At 37.0% G+C, this 21921-nt stretch overlaps 1 protein-coding gene across 2 annotated transcripts in view; it reads left to right on the top strand.

Moving 5' to 3' along the window:
* LOC131067629 (ultraviolet-B receptor UVR8) overlaps window positions 1-21921 on the top strand; it is a 195006-nt gene that overhangs the window by 79983 nt on the left and 93102 nt on the right. For both annotated transcript variants that reach the window (XM_058002716.2, XM_058002717.2), the window contains exon 6: window positions 15600-15773. In XM_058002716.2, coding sequence (XP_057858699.2) covers window positions 15600-15773 — 174 coding nt within the window. The remainder of the gene's footprint in view (window positions 1-15599; window positions 15774-21921) is intronic.

The following is a 21921-nucleotide window of genomic DNA, read 5'->3' as shown; positions in this document are numbered from 1 at the left end:
TGACTTCAAACACTCATTTAGGGAGGACGTGTTTGTAATGTGGCAAGAAGGCGATTCTCATACTTCAAAACGTGGCAATAACCAGCAAAGACGTCTTCCAAGTACGTCTCTAAAAACGCCTTCAAAAATGCAAAACGTTTTTGCCCAATCTGTTTTTGGTGAAAAACTTGGCAATAAACATTGATTTCCAATGATTTTGCATGAATATAGGACAGATTTATCAGAGAAATGCCACAAGAAATGGATTTGGGAGAACATATGTGCAGGTTGGGTTCTTCCTTTCCAACTCCAAGTAAAATGTGCCCTCCATAAGATGTATTCGGGTTTCTAAAACACCTTTACAATTTTTAAATTACATCATTTTTTCCTTCATTTGGGCAAATTCGGGTTTTAAAGGAACAAGAACATAAAAGGACATGTCAAAATAACTTGTAATAGGGAAATAAAATCCCCATTACAAGTTTAAAATGACTTGGACAAAAAGACTTGTAATAGGGAAATAAAATCTCTTTTACAAGTCTTAAAATAAAACAATTTAAAGGACATAAAACATGTAATAGGGAAATAAAATCTCTATTACATCTAAAAATCAGTTAAATAGGAACTTTTAAAAGAAATTACATTTTCTTTTTGAACCTATAATTTTAAATTCACTTGCAATCTGTGCAAAAAGTTCCTACAATGATTTAAAAGACATAAAAAAGCAAGGGGGAAATAAAAAGTAAGTTATAGGTGACAAGTTTTAAATAAAGTGCACTTGTAATTGTTTTAAAATTTCCCTACAACACTAAACAAGAGAAAATTAAAACTTGCAATCAAAGGAAAATTTCCCACCTGCAGTGAGGAAGAAAAAACCCGAAATTGAAGGAAAGACATAGCAAACGAACTCGAAACACGATGAAATTTGAAATGTGACTGGAGGAAGGACCGAAGATCAATCTAGTTGACGAAGGAGCAAATTTTTTGCGTTGGGAAGTGTGCCTTAGGAGTGAAATCTTCAACGTGTAGTGACTGCTTTGAAACCCGAAATTGCTCAAAAGGCTAGGGAAAAGAAGACCAAAACTCACCAAAACTTGGGCTATGATGGCAAAGACACCCCCCAATGATTTGACACTAACAAATAAGAGTTTTGCAGCTCGTAAAACATGCCTTGGAGACAAAATGACACATTTTAAGCAAAAATTTGTAGGGGTTGTCACATTTTTGAAAATTAAAAAATGAGGACAACAGTGTAATGTCCCTAGTGGGGAGTTGTTTATTCGAAGCTTAAGACCTGCAAACAAACGTTAGTACTCCAACAAGTATGAAAGATAAGTAAACATGTGTATTTAAATATGCTATTTATACTAGTAGTAAAGACATGTTATTCTACATGTTGAATAATTAAATGCTCATTGATTGATTGCTAACTATACAAAATGGAAACATTCCTTAGGCTGATTTTACCTTGATTGACCCAACCCTCTATTGAGAACTCTTTCTCAGTTAGGACAACCTAGGTAATATCCACCTAAGGTCTCTATGGGATCTCTATTAATGAGTGAACTCATTAATGCTCTCAAAACTTGGCAGAGATCCCACCCCTGTCCAAGCTTCCCTATCTCTGACATATGCACATGGTTAACCTCCACAATATATATATTGCCTCTAAGAGATTCATTACGAATCTCCGAACCATGACATTCAAGGAATGCCCTCTAGCCTCTTTGAGTTCTCTTAAGAGAACTCGATATTCCTGTTATATGTCTCTGCCGAGATCCTCCTTGGTCTCTCGGTACTCTATGGTATACTATTTCTGTAATAATTCCTCTAGCTACTCTATGCTACCCCTGAAATCATCCTCTATTACTCTTAAAATGATTATATTTGCTTAATGCTATATGCAAACTATAATTATAAACTTGTGAGTAATAGTGATTCTAGGCAGGATTTAAATATTATATAAATAATAGTATCCTGATCGTATGATTGATTCTAGCTCTGCATACCTATGAAGTGTTCAACATAAATTACCTGTTGGTTTGTTGACTTATTTGCGGATTCTGGAGATTGCGAACCCCTTTGTTACTATACTCTGGCGTTTACAGCATTGCGTGTCTTCCTCTGCAGTTTATTGGAGATGCAAGGTATAGGCGTGACCATGCACTCCCTGCTTGTCTGCCTGTATGCTGGCTGCGCGGTTTACGCGGAGTTTCTTCTCCCGATACCCCTGGCTAACGGTGATGACCTCCTTTGCTATGTGCGCTTCTCCACATTCCTTTCTACCCCCTCTGCATTTCTTAGACGCGTTATTCATAGGCGTCTCGGTGGCTCCCTCTGTGGACATGGCTCGGGTCATGACTTTTGGAAGTCACGTCTTTGGAAAAAATCGCTATGTTTGTTTTAATTAGACTAATGCATACTTCCATTTATTTCCATAGTTCGATATATGTTTATTTAACATCTTTCTTATCCTTTACTACTAAATCGTTTAATTTCGTTTGTATTTTAATATTTAATTATTGTATTATGTATTAGTTATTATTTTTAAGAGAATCATGCTTTATTGTTTATTGCAAATAATGATATATTATTTAGTATTTGTTTGGTTTACAATAATATTTATTATTTATCATTTATTTACAAATAATTATTAATCATTTATTATTATTATTTACTAGATTTATAATAGTAATTATTATTTAGCATTTACAACTAAAGAGTAGTGATTTATCAATTATTATAATAATTTAATTAACAATGATCAATGTGTCTTTTAAGTATCGCAATATATTTATAAGTCAGGGGTCATTACAAACAGGTCGTACAACTTCATTCTGCAAGCTCATAGTACGACTGGTTATTCACAAGCTCACCCATTAGGGTTAGAATAAGAAATCCAAAACCAGCAAGAAGGAACCCTACACCTTTTGATCACCGAGAGCCCAAACTGGGAGGGTGAGAGCATATGGTAGCATGGGATTGTTAGTTGCAAATTGCTGAAGTACTGATTACAATAATGGACGGCAAGCCGGCCCCTTCCGCTTATCCAGTGGGTAGACAAAGAAACTTGGCGGTAAACCAGCCAAGTGAACAAACACTCCAAAGCACGAATCACTCTACTACACTATTTCAATGGGAGGACTGAACACACATAACAAAGCTCAACTCAACCGCTTGTGCAGCGGGAGGATCATCACAACAAATATCACTCAACCGCTTATGTAGTGGGAGGACCATTACAAACATATATCACTCGACCGCTTATGCAGTGGGAGGACTGAATTACAAATATCAAATGTAGGCGCCAAGCCAACCTCTTCCACTTTTCAGCGGGGGTATGCTTTACAGTCCAGAAGTGGTTGATAGTACTACTATCCAACTATACAAAATAGAGAAGAGAGATTAGAAAAGAAGAGCAAAGCTGATCACAACTGAAAATTATTATCAAACCAACTCAAGGATAAACAACTACTGCTGTCCTTAATTCCGAAAATGCATAACACGTAGACCAGCCACTACCAGAAACACCAAAATGCTCATAACTAATTCAAATGTAATGTCCCTACTAGTTAGAGATCACTGTCCTGCAAAACAAATTGTTAGAATACAACATATATATATCAGTATAAACCATCTTTTTAATTTCCAATCTATCTTTAATACTAAATTAACATATTCATTATTTTCATCTAATAAAAAGGATACGAATGCCATACAAAAGCATGTCCATAGGCGGCCGTAAGGCTCGCCCTCTTGGAACCCCTTGGTTCCAAGATGTCCTTAGGCGGTCGTGAAGCTCGCCCTCTTGGAACCCCTTGGTTCCAAGCCCTCCAGGAAATCGAAGATGAGTTCGAATCCTGTCTTGGGTGTAATCTCTTACACCCAAGCCATCCAAGGAAGACCCTTGTCTATTCCTTGCCTTGGGTGATGCCTTCATCATCCAAGTCCTCAGAGGGGATTGGCCAGATCCGTCTCTCTTGGTTGAACTTAATCAACCAAGCCATACATATGCATATCAATTTCAATACATTCCTATCTATTTATTAATATGTATTCAATAACATCTATTTATGCATATTTATCACATATGTTTACACATATCTCTTAACATGTTCATTAGCATATTTATACATATAAATTAACATATGAAAATCATTCATTAACATATAAATTAAAATATTCAGTAACATATTTATACGTATTAATTACATTTGTTAACATATATATTAAATATGTATTAATTTCATTCATTACATATATATTAAAACATTCATTCCTTACTGTATGTATTAGAACGTTAATTACTTATATTCTATATTACATACAGTAAGTAACCCGTAACATATATATATATATATATAAAATATTAATTTATTACTTACCTATTTGTTTGTAGTAGTAGTGGTTCCTCTAACTGCAGTCTTTCCTTACCCTTCTCCGTTTCTTCCTTTTCCCCCAGCCTCTTGTCGCTGCTCCTTATGTAATCTGTGAGGGGTTGTGCCCCTCCACGGTCCCGTCCTGCATGAAGGGGTGCGGGGGTAACCGCAGCCCACGCACCTCTTCGTGTGGAAGTAACCCTTATCTAGGAGTCCGCGGTTTAAAGTTATGCATGGTTTGTATTGCGTATTACCTTTAATTCCATTTTAAATATATTAAATATAACATTTCATTTAATATATTAATTATTAAATATCATTTCATTTTAAATATATTAAATATAACATTTCATTTAAATATATTAATTATTAAATATCATTTCATTTTAAATATATTAAATGTTAAGTATCATTTCTTTTAAATATATTAATTATTAAATAACATTTCCTTTATTAAAATGAATTAAATATATTTCCTTTATTTTTCATAGATTACTTATTTATTTTAATTATTCATTTATAATAACTTTATTTAATTAGTCCACGAGTGATTTACATCTCGTGATACCTTAGGGGTTATCACATCAAATCTACTCAGAATCACACCAAATCAAAGCGAATGAACTGAATGACTTAAGCGAACATTTTAGAACCTCAAACCTACAACTTCATGCCCAAATAACACCAGCACACATCCCAATGCAGCAATGAAAAAAATTTCCTCGGCTGAAAAGTTCGATTTGCAACATTAAATTCAAATTAGCGAACTTGCGGCTGCAAATTGGTGGACCTCATAGTGGTAGAAAACTTCAAAGCCAATATCCAAAATGAAACAATCAACCTGCAGGGAGCTATATTCAAAACATTGCTTCCACCACTTCACAACCAGCAACACACCTTTGCTCAGAAAACTGAAAACACCAAAGAAAAATCCATCAGAATGAAGCTCATTGTATTCCTTAGGATGACAAATAGGCTCTCCCACAGTTAGGTACTATCTCACAAGCACAAAACTGGCACAAGCTAGGAAGCAGTCAACTTCTAAGCAATAGTCTGGCACAAATTCGGCAGCACTTCATTATAAAATGTTCAAGATGCCAAATGAGAGTCTAAGCTCTCATATTTATAGATTCTGAGACCCCAAATTCACCTCCAAATGGTGACCAAATTACAACTTCTTCATTTGCATTTCATTTCGCACTCCCTCATGTGTTTGGCATCCCCTCCTAGGCAAAAAGTTCGAAATTTTTGCTTGGTGAATAACTTGCAACTTCCTTTTCTCACGCCATTGACTTAGGGAAAATCTAATATTGTTAGGTACAAAGTATTTTTCCATAAGTCGTCCAAAACACATTAAATATTAACTTTAGCATAAAGTAATAATATTTAATAAATCACTGAAAATCAAATACTGATTATGCCAAATTGAAATTATGGATTGAAGTGCTGAAAACCATCAAACTGAGGTGGGTTAGAACTCACGATCTGCTAAAATAGAATTACCTGAAATTACACTTCTAAAAATAGTAAGTCCTGAAAACAACTTCAAAAAGATTGTTCTTCGAACCCTGTAGCTCAACTCGAGAAACCTAGAAAAACCTCAAAATCTAGTCACTTGCCACCAACTTACTAAAAATAGTAAGTTAAAAAATCATTTCGGGACCGAATGCATGCTAGACTACCTTGAAGCTCTCGAAAAACGTAGAAGGAATCCCCAGTTCATTTTGCCAATCTCCAACCAGAACATCACTAAAAACTACGAAGAATCCTCCTAGAAAATAGGAAACCCTAATTCTTCATTCCAATCAGCCTATGGGTCTCCGGAATAGGCCAACGGACCATTGATTACTCCTCATTGAGAAGGGGACATTACACTCCGCCCTCCCCAAGATTGCTTGCCCTCAAGCAATTGCAAGTTTAAATGCTGCAGAATCTCTTCACTCACCCAAGTAGCGTACTCTGCGGCTAGGTTCTTCTACTTCACCAAGTACTCCTTGATTGTACTTCTCCTCAAGGAGTGCTCTCTGAAATCAATAATCTCTTCAGGAATCAGAACCAACTGCCGTTCCTCATCCAAAGGGGGTAAATTTGAAGAGATCAATACGTTGTGTCCTAGTGCCTTCTTGAGGCGTGGCACGTGGAAGACATTATGAACTTTGCTACTTTCTGGTAGCTCCAACTCGTAAGCCACTGCACCAACTTTCCTGGTGACTTGGAATGGACCATAGAAATGTGGCTTAATTTTTTCTGCTCCACTCTTCTTAAGAGAAGACTGTCTGAAAGGTTGAAGTCTAAGGTAGACCATGTCTCCAACCTCAAATGATCGCTCTACATGTTGCTGGTCAATGTACAACTTTTGTTGATTCTGCACAATCTGGAGGTTATTCTTCAAAGGCTTCAGAATATTAGACACTGCTGTACCGTATCCTTAGATTGAGGGACTTTGCTATCACCAAATATCAAATCAGCAAAGCTAGGGGCCTCGTAACCTTACAGTGCCATGAAAGGAGACATCCTAATGGACATGTGATATGAGGAATTATTGCAATATTCCCTTAAATGGAGCCATCTCACCCATGTTTTTTGCTGTTCTGAAACATAATTTCTAAGATAGCCTTCCAACCATTTGTTTACAATCTCTTTTTGTCCATCAGTCTGGGGGTGGTAGCTTGTGCTTGGAGTAAGCACTGTGCCACACAATCTGAAAATATCCTGCCAAAAGGTGCTTAGGAAATTGCTGCCCCTATCACTTACAATATTCTTGGGCAGCCCATGCAATCTAAACACTTAACGGAAAAACACATCAGCCACTTGAGCTGCTGTAAAAGAACCAGCGATGGCGAAGAAATGAGCAAACTTGGTTAATCTATCCACCACCACGTAAATGCAACTGCGTGATCAAATCCATTGAAATACTTTCCCATTTTTGGTTGGGAATAGGCAGCGGTTGCAACAAACCAACAGGTAGAGTATGCTCATTTTTGTTCATCTGACAGGTGTGACACTCTTTGATGTAGGTCAACACTTTATTTTTCAGCCCCTTCCATGAGAACCTCTCACGAATCTGTGTGTAGGTCTTGAAATAACCTTGATGACCAATAAGGGGAATGTCATGAAAAGTCTGTAGAATCTTCTTTTTGAGCTAAGATCCAGGTAACAAAAAGATCCTACCCTTGTAGAGTATCAAACCGTCTACCACCTTTTACCTTTCATCCTGAAAAATACCCTCTATAATGCTAGTTGCAAACTGATTTTTGGCTTATTCAGCAAGCAATAAATCTTTCCAATCAGCAGTGAGCTCACATAGAGAGTTCAAATGGGGTCTTCGTGAAAGAGCATCTGTCACAACATTGTTTTTGTCTTTGACATACTCAATGTCAAAGTCGTAAGCTTGTAGCTTACCCATTTCTGTTGCCTCTCATTCAGGTCCTTTTGATGCATGAAATGCTTGAGGTTGTTGTGATTTGTCTTCACCAAAAACTTGCTTCCTACCAAGTACTGCTTGAACTTGGCCAGGGTGTGCATAATCACAAGCATTCCTTATCATAAATAGAATATGATCTCTCAGCTCCTCTTAGTTTTCTGCTTTCAGACGCAATCGGGTGTTTGTCTTGCATCAACATAGCTCCAACACCCTCTCCCGATGCATCACACTGAAGCTCGAAAGGCTTGGAGAAATCAGGTGGGGCCAAAACAGGGCATGAGCTCATAAGTTCTTTAAACTCAAAAACTCCTTGTGCCTTTTTTGACCACACTAAAGCTCCTTTCTTAGTGAGATCCGTGAGGGGGGCAGCCATCTGAGAGTAACCTTTCACAAACTTCCGATAGAAGCCACATAGACCCAAGAACCCCTTCAGGTGAGTCAAGTTCTTAGGTGGAGGCCAATCAACTATGGCTTTGATCTTTCTGGATCAACCTTCACTCCTTCTGCATGGATGATATGCCCCAAGTACAGAAACTCCTTCATTCCAAATTCACACTTAAGATTCTTTTGCAAACAATGATTCATACTCCAGAATGCTGAGAATTTCATCTAAGTGCTGCAAGAGCTCCTTCGATGACTTATTGAAAATGAGGATGTCATCAAAGAAGATAACCATGAACTTCGACAACTGCTTTTGAAAAATCTTGTTCATGCACGACTGGAAGGTAGCAGGTGCATTAGTCAAGCGAAAGGGCATGACTAAATACTCAAAATGCCCAAAGTGGCACCTGAAGGTTGTCTTCTCAATGTCAGATTCCTTCATCCTAATTTGATGATAGTCAGACTTGAGATCAATCTTTGAAAAGTAGACAACATTATGTAGCTCATCAATCCTAGGAATAAGATACCAATTTTTTATGGTTTTTTGATTGAGAGCCCGATAATTCACGCACATGTGCATGGTCCCATCCTTCTTCTTCACCGGAACTACAGCTGAATCAAAAGGGCTCTTGCTCGGCCGAATGTAATCCATGTCAAGAAGCTCCTTATTGGCTTTCTCAATTTCATCCTTTTGCTTCCTGGGGTATAGATAAGGGGTGGTCATGACAGGCTTAGCTCCTTTTACTAACTCAATAATGTGCTCAATACCTCGCTCAGGAGGTCTACTTGGAGGTGGATTCTCAAACACCTTACTCCTCTTTGTAATCAAAGCTTGAATGTCATGAGGATAATTTCTCTTCTCTTCAAGTGAATTAGATGGCATTATCACACACTCAGGAGATTTTCCAAGAGGGGGATTCCCAAAAATCTTACTGTTTTTTGTGAATAAAGATTCTATGTTTGTAGAGTAGCTTCCTTTTTCTTCTAGTGGACTCGATGGCATTATGAAACACTCTGCTGCCCACTCCACTTGGTTATGGTGGATCAGCCTCTCCATCCTCTTCAAGTATACAATCCGAGGGCCTCCATTAGACACCCCTCTCAATACTACCCTCTTTTCTTCAAACATGAATCTAACTCCATCGTTTGCAAGTTGACGGTGATCTCTCCAAGAGATTGCAACCATTGAATGCCGAGGACCACATCATCATTTCCTCCAATGTTGACAACATAAAAGTCATCCTTGACCTCATGGTTACCCAGCTTCATTGACATGTTTGAAACCATCCGTTTGCAACAAATGGCTGTTCCATCAGCCACCATGACCTTGAAGTATTTAACATCATCAGTGATTAGACCTCTCTTTGCAACAATTCTAGCATCAATGAAGTTGTGAGTTGCTTCTGTATCAATTAGAGCAACAAGTCGATGCTCTCCCAATACTCCTCGTACTCTGAATGATTCATTCTTTTGAAAGCTCGAGAGTTGGGCAACTATACCCCTACCTTCATGGTCGCTTTCAAGCCCTTTTGGAGCCTCTTCATACTCACTTCCCTCCAAATCAAGCTGCTGTTCTTCCCATGGCATCTATGACTTGGAACCCAAGGTTCTTTGCAGGAATAGCATAGATTCTTTCTCCGGAGCTCTTCACGGAGCTCAAAGTCGATCCGGGAGGGGAACTTCTTAGGTTGATTAGAAAATTTCTTCTTGTTTTTATGAAATGAGAAAGGCTTTGACTGAAATTTTGACTTAGGGGCAGCCAACACCATGCTCCTAGCCTTCTTGATTGCTTCAGCCAAGGTGGGCGGGTCAAAGGCTTTTACCCACCCCTTCAATGGTTATTCAAGTCCCTCAGTGAATAGGACCACTAACCTCTTCTCAGAAATACTACTAAGCATAATTGAAAGACTTTGAAACTCACTTATGAAAGTATCCAAAGAGCCCCGTTGTTTGAGTTGTGCAAGCTCTCGAAACTTCGCCTCCGGATCCTTGGTATCAAATCTTTCAATCAACTTGTTGGTGAATTCAGCATAGGTATTGATCAAGTTATGGCCAAGGGTGACCAACCTATGGACCACTCGTAAGCAACTTCATCCAAGTGCAAGGTGGCAAACATGATGGCCTCTTCTTCGGCCATAGGCCGCAAGGACAAATAATTATCCAACTTTTGCACCCACGCTCTAGTTGTGCTCTTACCGTTTTCATCAAAATGCGCTAGAGTAACCTTCCCAAGAGCTTGTTGATAATCTCTTGGAGTGGAGTATCGATTATCATATCTTCCTTCCTTGCTCTTCTTCTGATTCATGTACTGGTCAACAAAGAAGACATTTCGGATCTCTTGGGAAAGTGATGCATACTCCACAAAACTAGACCGGATCTCATCAGCCATAGGGACTTCGACTTTAGGGGGTGGTGTTTCTCTTGGAAGGAAAACTGGTTGGAAAGGCCTTGTCACTGACCCAATAGGCATTCCACCATTATTGGTACTATTGTTGCTGCCATTCCCATTACCACTAGAGTTGTTGGAAGTGCCGACATTATTTCCACTCATATTTTGATTCTGATCTTGACTATGCTCTCCTCCAACACTCTGTCTAAAAGTGGCTATCATCTCGGATGTCATGTCCATCATAGTATCAAATTTTTTCTCCATTTTGTCCACAGCCACAATTGCATCATTCTGACCGAATATTCTCTCCCATTGAATCCACAAAATCTACTAAATCAACCTCCTTATCTCGGTTTCTCAAAACCTCTAAAAAAGTTTCCTCTATTGGCACTGACAGCATCTGATACTGCTGCATTCTCTGTTCCAGGTTGCATTATCTGATATCTCTGTCACTCATGGAACCCTTCTGTCACACAGGCTGGTAGGAAGAGTGGCTCTGATACCACTGTGGTATCCCCACAATTTATTTATTTATTTTTAACAAGATTACACACAGTCTGCAGTCTGTATGATGGTAATTAGTTAATTTGATTAAAGTGGCAGACCAGATCTGACATGTGTCAGATCTGTCTGTCTTGACCAGCCACAATAGATATATGAATCATTAAGGTTTTCAAAAGCAGTAGTAGTATTAAGGATTTATAAAAAGGTCAATAATAATAATAATAATAATAATATATATATATATATATATATATATATATATATATATATATAGGATGTTTTGGTCAAAAAATAATAATGATATTGGATCAATAAAAAATTAGAAAGAACTCTTAGGAAATAGTCACCGAGAGGAATAGCGAGATTTATCTTCTAACGAGGAAAAATACAAAAGTACTTGTTAATAACTAATTTAAGAATGCCAATGACTGGCTCCATGTTTAGCCTCTCAATCAATTTTAGTATATGGAAATTAATTATTTATGCTAATCCGATTGGGGACATTACATCCTGTGTGATAGATTTTCTTGCTACACATTGTATGAGAAAAAAAGTACTTGGTTCTCAGTGCACGAACCATTCTCAGCAACAATATGCGACATTTTTTGTGACACATCGTACAGCTTGCTTTCACAAACTGTGTATGACCTAGTTCATTAGGAATACGACTGCCTTCATGTGGCAGCATACGGCCTCCCACACTCGGTCTACGACTTAGGTGATTTCTTGGTACCCTCATACGACTTCCACATGGTCATCCAAGGTGCTTTTTGATTTCTAGCACAACTCAACTTATTACTAACATGCAATGAGGTGGATTCTTCGCAACACAAACCTTCATATGCTGCGTACGTGGGTTAAACAGTCTGAAATCTCTATTTCGTGGCTTCATCAACATTGTTTTTGGCATTTAAAAAGTCACAAAAATTATGTGTGTCATGATGATTAGTGTGGTTCGAAAGGTCCTAATTTGGGCTTGGCGGCGGAGGCTCTACCCTGTATCAGCGAAGCGGGTGTGCCTTGGTAGCTGCCCTAGAACCCCGTGAGGGGCGTTGCCCATAGACCCCCATTTGATTTTCCAAGTCCAATACAAGTCTGAGTTTGGAAGGTGCACTTTGAAGTTAATATAAATTTTGTGTACGAAACTGTCCTTAGTCTTCTCGAATGTTACTTGATGTTTACTTGTCTTTGGAAGTCAAATTTTTCTTTGGATGGGGATGATGTAGTCAGTGTACAATGTATATAATTATGTTTGATAATATTTGTTATCTAACAATTTATCTACTTTTTTTCTACTTGCCTTGCCATAATAATTGCCTAGGGTATGGAATTTGGACATAACAAGTGTATCTCATATTTGATGTGGTCTTTTAAAATCTCTTTGAATAATTCCTCAAGTTTTTCTCTGCAATATTCTCGACTCTTAAAACATATTATGAAGTCAATAAATATAATCCTTGATCATACCTAGCTATTTGCTTTAATTTGGTTATTTGATTGAAGTAGCTATCCATACGATTGTCACCATAGTATGTTCCTTTTGGAAAACATACTATGTGTCTAGACATCCCTTATTTTCCTGTTTTTGACATAGCCAATGATACCAAATGAATTGGTTTGGTTCCAAATTTCCAAGTATAAGGATGCCATTCAAGCTTTTTGTTGACATGGAACACCATGAAGGTCAATGATTTGCTTCATTTGGTAAAGTCAATTGTTTGGATCTTTACTGACTTCTGCATATCCATCTTTGCTCTTAAATGCTTAGTCATAGAATTACTTGGCTGATGCTTCATCTTTGGATATGATTAAAATCCGAAGCCTCATGCCTCATAGAAGACACAGAATCTTCCTGAGTCTTGTGGTGTGTCTCCATGTGTTGGAAATGTTAAGAACCTTAGCAAGACACTATTTGTTCATCCATTTTCATGATATTACTCATCTCAGCTTCCCCTTGTGTTTGCTCCATCATTGCCGACAAGATCTTCATTTTGTTGCCATCTTTCCTTAATTGTTCCCTTATAGATTCATTATCTATGAAACTAATCTGCTCAATTACTACATCATCATTGATTGGAGATTTTCCAGGTTTGACAATTCTTTTTGCCTCTTGTTGTGGGGCTTGCCATGATAATATCCAAGTCTTTCACAATAATTCACTACGAAAAAATTAAACTAATCTGATTTTTTTATTGTATCTATTTATAACCTCTGAAAAAAATGTCTCCCAGAAATTTGTAGTCTTGATAGCAAATTTGGTGGAAACCATAATTTTGCAATAACTTCTTCAGTTTTGCTCCAAATGACCTTGGACTGTATCAAGTTCAATATGTCTTTGATTAACACTCCAAAAATCAGAATTTTTTTGTTGCTTTGAAACCTTAGGTCTGAATTTATTGGAAATCCTAATTTTGTATTAACTACAAATCTGCTCGAAATGACATCAAATCTGGAGTGTAGCAGTGTCAGTATGGACTTGAAAAAGCCTTTAAAAATCAAGGAAGAAATTACCAAGTTGACATTTTGAGTAAAAAAATGCATTGTTTTTGGCCCTTGAAATGCCTAGATCATGCTTGGATACCAATACTGATGAAATTAATTGCACAAGAGAAGAATATTATAAGAAATATGCTACAAATGCCTAATAACAGAGAATATTAATGAATATTAATCCACTTTGATGGGGCAAACCTCCAGATATTTCTGTTGACAACACAATTCCCAATATGAGGATAATAAATTAACCATTTGCTCCTATATATGCAATATTCATGCCCTAGCTGCTATCCAAGCCAACTTAGAGAACTGAATATAACATGTATAGTGACTTAATTTCTTAAATAAGACTAACTGATCATATAACTTAATAAAGAGTTAAGGTAATCATAAACTGACTACTGATAACTTTGTGCACTCTATAAGGTTATGTACACAGTAGAATATGCAATGGTATAAAGGTTATGTAATGATTAAAAAAGGCTGTGACCCTAATGTTTTGTCTTCCCGAGTAGAACATCCACATGGTGTCGTGTGGGACTAAATACTCGGAATAGAAAAATTCTCAAAAATCTATTCTCTCCATTTATTAAATGACAACAGCTGTCTCAACTCTTAGAAATGCCTTAATAAAACTAAAGGTGTGTTTTGATAGTTAGTGATATGTTTTGCATACAACGATTTGACATCAACCAAATGTCTTTTGATGATCAAATTTCTTGCAGGTATGTCTAAATAGTTGAAGTATTTCAAATTTAGGGAAGTTCTCATGGACAAAGATATCTATACGCTATCACCCATACCAAGAAATCTTCCTCAATGCAATTTTAGAAATGTTACCTCAATATTGGTTGGGTTATTGTTCATCCTCATTAGGATGATAAGTTCATCTCTATGTTTCAAAGGTATCCTAATGACTCTTAAAACCTTACTTCTCATCTCTAAATCATTCCAATAAAGAGGTTGCAGTCAGATTTGCACACAAATGTGAAATTTACTATTCCACGTTCTTTACAATATCGTGTGCCAAAGCCTCGAAAAATATAAGCATGTAGGGCAAAGTACCTAGTAGTTGAGAAACATCCTATAGTCGGGAATGCATTGGGACATTAAAATGCAATTTCTGTTTCATTAAATTGCTATTAGTTCTGACTTCATAGCTATTAATGCTGGCAGTCAATACTTATACAAAAGAAACAAAATCTTTCTTGAAAAGGTAACAAATCATGTGATGCGGTAGAGCAGACTTAAAAGACTTGAGTTAATGCACAATCATCGGACTCACTCATTGGACTCACCTTTACACCACAACAAAAGAATGCTTATCTGGCACCATATATGATGATGTGGATCTGAAATATTGGGTTTAAGCAGTGAACATGTTAGGTAATGTGGCGTAAAAGTTTCAGAATAATTTGGAATTGCAAGGTTTGAGTTTAAGGGGTGCAAAGTTTGGGCTCACATCTATTGGATATTTTACCCTATAGTGTACAAACTTCATGTTGTCTTTTCAAATCGATATTCTAGTTCTTGGTATTCAAATAGGATGATGAAGAATAAATATGTTGGTTACAAAATATAAATGGGTAGGTACAATTCTATAAATGTAAATGCCTCCACTAGAGTAGGAATTTTCTGAAACCATTGAATAGAACAACATTATGTAATCACTCTTCCAATGCTCATTAATTACAGTCTTGAATAAATCAGTCCATTTAAGTGTCTTGGTACACCTAGTTTAACGTGGTTGTTTGGGAACAAGTAGATTCTACCTCCCTCTGAGTTGGCATGAAATAAACTTGTTTCAATTTGGCGATCGCTATATGCTTTCATATTTTATTACGATGAAGAAATTTTTAATAGGTTCTTTCAAATAACTTCCATTAATACATAATACATTTTGTTAAGGTTTTTCATGTTACCATTTGTATCAAAGAGCAAGTGGGAAAAAAATTTACACGGTAACTCGTGAAGATACATAGGGATATAAGAATTTCTTATTGTCATGGATCTCATCTATATTATTCTCTTTTTATAACTTGTGCAGGGAGAGAAATTCAGCATGATTGCTTGTGGATGGCGTCACACCATTGCAGTTTCAGATTCGGGTAATTTGTACACATATGGCTGGAGTAAGTATGGGCAGCTTGGACATGGTGATTATGAGGACCATCTTGTTCCATGTCGAGTGGAAGGTTTAAGAAATTATCATATAGCTCAGGTTTGTTACATATTAAATCCATCGTATTTTAGTTTTTTTTGTCTTTGTTTACATGATGTCTTATTTATATCACAGGTTTATATTGAGTTCTGAAGTATGTTCTTTAATAATCTTCTTGATGTATGTAATTTTTATAAGTGTAGGTAAGAATTATTGGATCACGAAATTTGATTATTTTGTGGATTTACTGTAAATGAGGAGTTAAATGATCCTTTTTATGAGACATGATGATAGTGCCTTCTTTCTTTTTAAGTTTCTTAAAGTGGAACAATTATATCTCTTTTCTAATCTTGCTTAGATTATAGTGTATGGTTATAAAGAAATTGAGACCCTTATGGCATAAGAAAGAAACTAAATGTGTTTATCAAAATTCTTAGAGAGCTATAAATTATAATAGTCTAAATTAGGTATCAATAAGCGGCTAGGAAAGCATTTATAGATCATACCACTGATTTACTGAAATATTCCGAGCCAAATTTTTTCGTTTTTTCAATTGCAAGTTACAAACAAAACGCACCCGTTAAGGTTAGCTCTAAACCAAAACGATGCTGAAGCAACTCTAACCAGAATGTACACCAGGATCCCGATGTGGGCAAGGTGTGAGCATTGGTCAAAGGATTTGAAAGAAATCCTGATACAAAGAACTCTAACCAAGAATGCACCGGCGAACGACGAGCTTGTGGTCAGAGGATCCTTACCAACTAATAAACTGAAATAACTCGACGTCAAGAATGTGCTTTCCAAACCGAGATGGAATGGGAGCTACCATATGATGGAGATACTAAGAATTACAATGCAATTACAGAAAATAAGCGAGAATGCTGAAAGTAACTCAACACCCAGAATGTGCTTTCTGAACCGGAGTGGGAAAGGAGCTACCATAGGGCGGAGATGTAAGATATTACAAAGCAATTACGGAATGCAGAGATGAGCATTACAAAATGATAAAGCAAGATTATGAATTGCTGTCAGTACTACTGCCAGCTTACAATATGATAGATAATGCCTTGCTATCAATGTGAATCAAGAGATGAATAGAGCTGCAACAATATATATTGAGTTTCCCTCACTGAGTAATAAAGCTTAAATCAAAACTCTATTATTTAAGCCAACATGACAATGTGATTTGTGACAGTCCTGTTTTCCGCATGCATGAACAGCAGCCCTGTAACTCACAGATTCACTCACAACTCACTCCAAACTCAACCAAATTCCACCAGACGAAATGCAATATGATCCTATGAAGATGGCGACCAAGATAGGACACTGAAAGCTGATCAAAAGTGTCTATTTAATCTATGCACGAAAACCAAGACAAGCAAAAAGGTACGGCCCAGCAAGAGGGGCGATTTTACTTTAAAAATCCCATGCTTCTCTAAAAAATCTGAAACTTAAGACAAAGGTGGCGGCCTTCCCAGACAAAAGGATCTAAACAATACCCAGAACGATCTTTTTGGTATTTTTTGACTTATGAATGAAAAGACAACCTGCTGTAATGAAAATGCAATTTCCAGAATTTCTCTAATATGCATAAATCTGAACTAGAAAGCCATAAGCTGATTACAATGCACAAATCCCAATACAAACTCTCAAAACTACACTATCTCACCACTAGTCGCTATCTTTCAAGCGAGAAGCAATGCCAAGCTAGGAGGCGTACATTCCTCGAAGCAATCCCAAAGCCAATCCGGTAGAATAACATTCCTGTAGACAAAAAAGATACGAAAAGAGAACCAAAGGCTTCCTTTTATAATTTTCCGTTGACCTTCTCGAAAGCCTAATCTTCCTTTCAGAGCCAAACCCTAATCCTCCAATAGATGGCGTCGCTTTCTTCAAAGCTTCAATTTTGACTTTTTAATTAAATTCATCACTTAAGTATTGGCGTCCAACTTAAGGCTTTAATTCAACCTTAATAATTATAAAATAATCTCAATGATGGCGCCACCCCTTAAAGACCCCTTTTAAAACAACATTAAGTTAAGAGATTAGGCCAAGGGGGGGAAATATAACATTAAAATATAATGTTATTTAAGTGAAATGAACTTATCTCTCCGAAACTGCATTCCCAATGCCAAAATTGAATAAACCAATTGAGTTGACTGAAGAGGAAAGTCAACTGTGCCGAGACCAATAGCATCACTGCCAGAAATAGAATTTACTACAAATAGTAAATTCCAGAAAGTGCTCAGAATGCCAAGAGAAACATATCACTGCAAAGTCCACAGAAAACCCAGAAGGAATCCATAGTCCAAACACCAATTCACGAGCAACTACAACCTCCACACAAGAAACCCTAATCAAACCGTCCGAGTAGCCTACGGGTCTCCAGAATAGGCCAACGGTCATCTGAGAAGATCATGCTCGAGAAGGGGACATTACATTTACAAATCTTCTAGTCCATGTAGAATTATGTGTCTCATATCAGAAATCAGAATTAATAAAATGAATTATAGATTAAGTTGAAACAAATAGGCATGAAAACAAAGGAACTACACAAGAGACTCAAAACATTTACCCTTGGAAAACCTCTGATGAGGTTAAACCGAGCTATAAAGACCCATAGGTCTGACTATGTATTCACTTTAAATTGTAACAATACAATGCATAGATAGAGCTTTTGTTACAGCACCTTAACAGCAGATAAGAGAAGCACCTATCAACTTCAGTTTTGTGTAGAATTCAAACAGCAATGTTCAGATCTGATACAACAAAGTCTACAGATCTTCTTCTTCACCAGCATACAGGCCTAAAGATTATTCATCAATCATCACCTTGGAAGGAGAGGCTTCAAAACAATTTGCACCCTTATAGAGATAATTCACACTTGTTTGAGAAGGTTCACACCTTTCTTTTGAAGAGCAGATCGAACTGAATTGATTTCATTTGCAACCAAAATGTTCTTTATTTATATGATCTGCTGGGGACGCAATATGAGGTCGGCCTCATAAACTTTGGTGCCGAAAACCCTTTTATTATTTTGTCGATAATCTTTTTGGGGCCACACGTTATATTTGTTTGCTGTTTGATAAGGTGAGGCGTGGTCTCCCTTTAGGGTCGGCCCTAAAGGGACACACTACCTCTTGTAGCGTGAGGGCCCAGTCCTATTTTCTTTCATAGTTACAAAAGAACACTCTCTATTAATTAGGAAGAAAATGAATACATAATTAGAACCTTTAGAGTTCCATCTAGCACACAAGCATAGAATTACATCTTCCACCTAACACACAAGCATAGGATGGTTCTAGCACACAAGCATAGAAAGTGTAATACACAAGTGGGTCTTTATGCAATTACAACCTTCCATCTAGCACACAAGCGTAGATTGGAACCTTCCATTCTTGCACACAAGAATTAACCATTCTTGATCCATAGTGGATTACTGAAGTTGAGGCTGTCTCTAAAGTATTCAAACTTCACTCTGGACAAGGGCTTGGTAAGAATATGTCCAACCTATTCATATGTGTTGATATACTTTAGCTAAATGGCGCCTCTTTGAACAAGAGCCTGAATGTAGTGATAATGAGTTTCCACATGTTTTGACTTATCATGAAATACTGGGTTGACATACATCTTTATGCAACTCTGATTATCAAAATGAATGGTAGTAGGACCACTAGGTTGTTCAAACAATCCAACAAGAAGTTTGCGGAGCCATATTGCTTCTCTGGATGCAACAGATGCTGCAATGTACTCAGCTTTTGCAGTACTCAATGCTACAGAAGATAGTTTTCTTCAGGCCCAAGAGATTACTGCAGATCCCAAGCTAAAACAGATACCCGAAGTACTTTTCTTGTCTTTGACACTTCCTGCCCAGTGTCAGTCTTAATAGCCTTCCAAGGAGATTCAAGTATTGAGTGAATACTTCAGTCCATAACCAATAGTGCCTCACAGATATCTCGGTATATGTTTAGGTGCAACAAGGTGAACATGCTTAGGCATGCTCATGACCTGACTGAGAGCATTCACTGCATAACAGATATTTGGTCTAGTGTTAACTAGATACATCAAAGATCCGATCAATTGCCTGTACTCATATGGATTTGCAAAATCAGAGTTAGTTGCAGAGATGCTCAATTTCTTTAAGTTAGATTCCATAGGAGTAAACATAGGTTTACAATCCATCATTCTAAATCTTTTTAAAATATCAATAGTGTACTTTCCTTGACTTAGGATAGTTTAATTAGATTTTTGCCATACTTCTAACCCTAGGAAGTAATGCATGAACCCTAAATCCTTCATTTCAAATTTTGAGGCAAACTCTTTCTTACATCTCATAATTAGTTTATCTTCACCAGTGAGAAATAAATCATCCACATATAAAACCAAAATAAGCATATCATTCTTGCATATTTTAAATTAAAGATTAGCATCAACATCATTCTTACAAAACCCTAAGCTTAGTACCCTAAGCTTAGTAAGTATTTATGAATTCTTTCATACCAAGCACGAGGAGCGTGTTTGAGTCCATATAAGGCTTTCTTCAATCTGCAAACATGAGAGTCTCGTCTATGTATTACATAACCTTCTGGTTGCTCAATGTAGACTTCTCCTCAATAACACCATTTTGAAAAGTTGTCTTAGCATCCATTTGATGTAGTCTCCAATCTTTAGTTGCAACAACAACTATTATAGATCCAATAGAAGTATATCTAGCAACAAGAGTGAATGTTTCCTCATAATCTATTCATTCCTTCTGAGAAAAACCATGAGCTACAAATCTAGTTTTATATTTCTCAATACTACCATCAGCATTATGCTTAATTTTAAATAACCATTTAGAAGAAACAACAGCCTTACTTTTGGGTCTAGGTACAATGGTGATTCATAGCTTCTTCGACATTGTGAGGTTCAGACGTGAATTATAGCTTGAATGAGGGCCAGACGTCAATTTTACCAAGAGTGGGGAGAGCCAAGAAGTGCAGATGTCCAGGTCTTCTATTTCATAGCTTGAATGATTCAGGAAGTTCATGAATGAGGGCTTGAATTGGGTTAGCTGCAAGCTTATACAAACTATTATATCTATTTCCAATAACACGATCAGATTTGAAGCTAGATTTCTTAGACCAAGGAAGTACTTTAGCTTGAGAAAATGCTACTTGCAAACCCTTATCTTCTAAAGCAGAAATGGAAATAAGATTTCTTTTAATTCCAGCTACAAAAAGAAAATCATCGAGTTGTAAGGAAATACCAGGATCTAGTTTTAAAGAAGTAGTACCAGAACCTTTTACGGAGTATGGAGCATCATCACCAATTACCACATGAAGATTGGTGTCCTTTTCTATCAGATCTAAAAGATGTTCACGGTAACCTGAGATGTGTCTGGAGGCTCCACTGTCAATCATCCAAGTATTGCTGTCTGTAGGAACATTGCTTGATAAGACTGAGATAAGAAGATAGTCCTCATTTTGTTCAGAGACTTCGTTTAAATTTGCTTCCCTTTCCTTAGGTTCATTCTGACAGTCTCTAGCATAGTGATCATACTTATCACATCTGAAACAACGTATATGGGAGGAATCTCTTGACTTCTTTCTTGGATCGTAGGAAGAAGGTCTGAAATTCTTGTTTCTCTTATCTTTCTTCCAATTCCCACCTTTCTTGGACTTAGCTGTAAGAACATGATTATCATCTTTGTGAGAGTTCTTGTGTTTTCCCCTCGCTTCAGTGCGGGATTCCTCTTCAATGCAATCAGCTTGAAGATGCTCATAGTTGGGACGTTCAACTTGTTCTGGAATTTAGATCAGAGATAGAGAATACAATAGTCTGGTAATATGTAGTGAGGATAGACTTTAATAAGATCACTGCGATGAATATGTTTTACCTCCGATGTGTGTATATATATATATAACTCTAACTATTAATTTTCTATGATATTATTGACAACTTGCTGATTCGGGAAACTGCCACGGTTATTGGTTTTATTTCACAGCAAGTGCCGATGCCTATAAATAAAAGGATGAAGAGTCATGTCCATGTAGGGGCATGACTTCTACGTGGCTTATGCCACGTAGAGTCATGACCCTAAGGGGACGCGACCCTTCGTTCAATGTCGTTATATATTACTTGCTTCAATCCAAATGAAGCTATATCCTTAACACTCCCTCTTAGCAAAAGAGGATTGAATTTCATAATTAAGTTTAAAGGAACAACA

This window comes from Cryptomeria japonica, chromosome 5 (genome assembly GCF_030272615.1).
Source record: "Cryptomeria japonica chromosome 5, Sugi_1.0, whole genome shotgun sequence".
NCBI lineage: Eukaryota > Viridiplantae > Streptophyta > Pinopsida > Cupressales > Cupressaceae > Cryptomeria > Cryptomeria japonica.
Note: the sequence above shows the minus strand (reverse complement) of the source record. Positions and strands in the feature narration are given on the sequence as shown.